We start from the raw sequence: 2,555 nt of genomic DNA, 5'->3' as shown, positions 1-2,555 counted from the left end.
AGCCTTCTGTAGATTAAGTATGAAATCACAGTCCAATTACAAGAATATTCTTTAGATAAAATACATTATGGAACCAAAAGAAAGAAAGATGTTGAACTTTGTTTTCAATAACAATATTGACTTCTGGAACATCTATCATTCAAAATCAACTAACAGCAGTTAGTTATTATATACAATTCATTTTATTCTCAAGATAACCATAATAAGTATCCTAATTTTTTAGGGGGGATGGGAAAAACTGAGGCTCAGACAGGCAAGGTCAGATACCCATTAAGTGGCAGAGAAGCCCTCAAACTCAAGACTCTCTAGGTCTATTTTCTTAACTTTTAGGACACAGTTGCCTCTTGTGCAACACACGAAATATTCATGCCAGCCAAAGACTGAATCCTAATCTCCTAAGAATTTTGAAAAAAAAATTTTTTTCATATTTCACCCTAGTTGTATCTCGAGTTTATTCTCTAGCATGAAGCCTCTGATGTGCCCAAGTGCTAAGCTAGTGCTGAATCCTAATCTAAGAATTTAAAAAAAAAATTGTTTTCATATTTCACCCTGGTTGTATCTCAAGTTTATTCTCCAGCATGAAGCCTCTGATGTCACACAAGTGCTGAGCTGTGCCTGGATTTCCCACAGTCAGCACACTCATAAGGTTTCTCTCCAGTGTGAATTCTGTAATGTTCACTAAGGTGTGCTTGCTTGCGGAAGGTTTTTTCACACTCACTACACTTATAAATATGTTTCTCTCCAGTGTGAGTCCTCTCATGTTCAACAAGGGAAGAGTTCTGAGTGAAAGCTTTACCACATTTGGTACATGTATAAGGCTTCTCTCCTGAGTGGATCCTCCAATGCTGCATGAGGCATGTGCTCTGATTAAAGGCTTTCCCACAGTCATTACACTTATAAGGTCTATCTCCAGGATGCCTTCTCTGATGAAGAGTAAGGCATATACTCTGACTGAAGGCTTTGCCACACTCACTACATTTATAGGGTTTCGCTCCAGTGTGAACTTGCAGGTGTTTAATAAGGGATGGACTCTGACAAAAGGCTTTGCCACACTCACTGCATTTATATGGTTTTTCCCCAGTATGAATTCTCAGATGCTGGATGAGGACTGCTTTTGTTTGAAAAGCTTTCTCACATTCATTACATTTATAAGGTTTCTCTCCTGTATGAATCTTAAGATGTTGAATAAGATTTGACTGTTTACGGAAACAAGTTCCACATTCAGTACATACGTAGGGCTTCTCTCCTGTGTGAATCCTCTGATGCTGGGTAAGAGGTGATCTCTGAGTAAAACACTTTCCACATTCACTACATTCTGAAGGTTTCTTCTGCCTGTTAAATCTCTGATGTTTCATGTGCAGTGAAATCTGGCTGGAACTCATGCTGTCTGTAACAATAAAAGGACATCTGTCTGATAGGCTCCAGTTTATAAGAAATGTTCTGTCAAATTCATAATATTTACAAGGAACTTTCTCAAAGATGATTATCTTTAGAGTAACACTGCTCTCCTATAAAAGGTCTGTGTGCATGTGGTATCCTCCCAGTCATTGCTCACAATTTCCCTTCCTAGTTCTTGTTCAGCATGCATCTTCAACTTCTAATGCAAACCTCTGATGACCAGGCTGTCTGATCTTCCACATCTTTTCAAGTCATTTAACACTGCGCCATCAGGCTTGGTTTTCTCACCTCAAAAAAATTCGCAAAGGAAAATATCCTACGTGCAGATCAGAGGACCTGCATTGTAGAGCCCTGATTTTTATCCGCTTGTCAATAACAGAGGAAGATTACAATGATGGGGGGAAAAGATTAGAATAGGTGATTGGCAGAAAGAGATTAAGTAATGACAGGTCTTGGGAAATCTATAAACTTCCCTATTGTGATTTATTCTGAAACACACAAATACTAAAACCTGATCCAGTAATTTAGGATTATCCAGACTGATAAATAGAATAATAAGATACTAATCTTGGGTAACTTAAGTGTTGGGGAAAATTACTACTCAGTCTCTAGTCCTCAAAAAAATGGGTGAAAAGTAATGATGTTTCCTTCAGTTGCCTGTAAGTAGTATCTTCACAGACTAGTAATAACTGAAGAGCTTCTCTGTCAAGATTTCAAACATGATCCAGGCTTTAACGTTTGCTAGGTCCATCTCACCAATCCTTCCCTATTCACTCACCTTGATAGTGTCTCTTTGGACCTCTCTCTCTCCAAAACATTCAGCATCCATTGCTCTCCCCCTACATACAACTGGGAAATCTCACAGGTTTGGAAACTAGAGCTCTGCTCAATGAAAGAAAATAATATACCACTGTTTTGTTTACAGAAAAATAAGATAGAGGTAGTCCTTAAGGAAGAAGACCCTACTGGATAGTAACTTCACTACAGCCAGGATCTGGCCCTCACCTTTGAAGCCAAAAAAATTCTTCATTATCTGACAGGTACTAATCAAATTCACAAGGAGAATGATGTCGCAAACACAAAGTCACTTTACTAGTTTACAGTGAAAATTTTTTATGCTTAACATCCAGCTGGTTAATACATTCTCCCCACTATAG

The 2,555-nt window shown here is 38.3% G+C and overlaps 1 protein-coding gene across 1 annotated transcript; it reads right to left on the bottom strand.

Annotated features, from left to right (window-relative positions):
- Window positions 387-1,382, bottom strand: ZNF501 (zinc finger protein 501). The gene has a single exon (XM_005709436.3). The coding sequence runs from the start codon at window positions 1,380-1,382 to the stop codon at window positions 594-596; it is 789 nt and encodes a 262-aa protein (XP_005709493.2). The 3' UTR covers window positions 387-593.

This window comes from Capra hircus, chromosome 22 (genome assembly GCF_001704415.2).
Source record: "Capra hircus breed San Clemente chromosome 22, ASM170441v1, whole genome shotgun sequence".
Classification (NCBI taxonomy): domain Eukaryota; kingdom Metazoa; phylum Chordata; class Mammalia; order Artiodactyla; family Bovidae; genus Capra; species Capra hircus.
The sequence above is the reverse complement of the archived record's forward strand: the minus strand, read 5'-3'. Positions and strand labels throughout refer to the sequence as shown.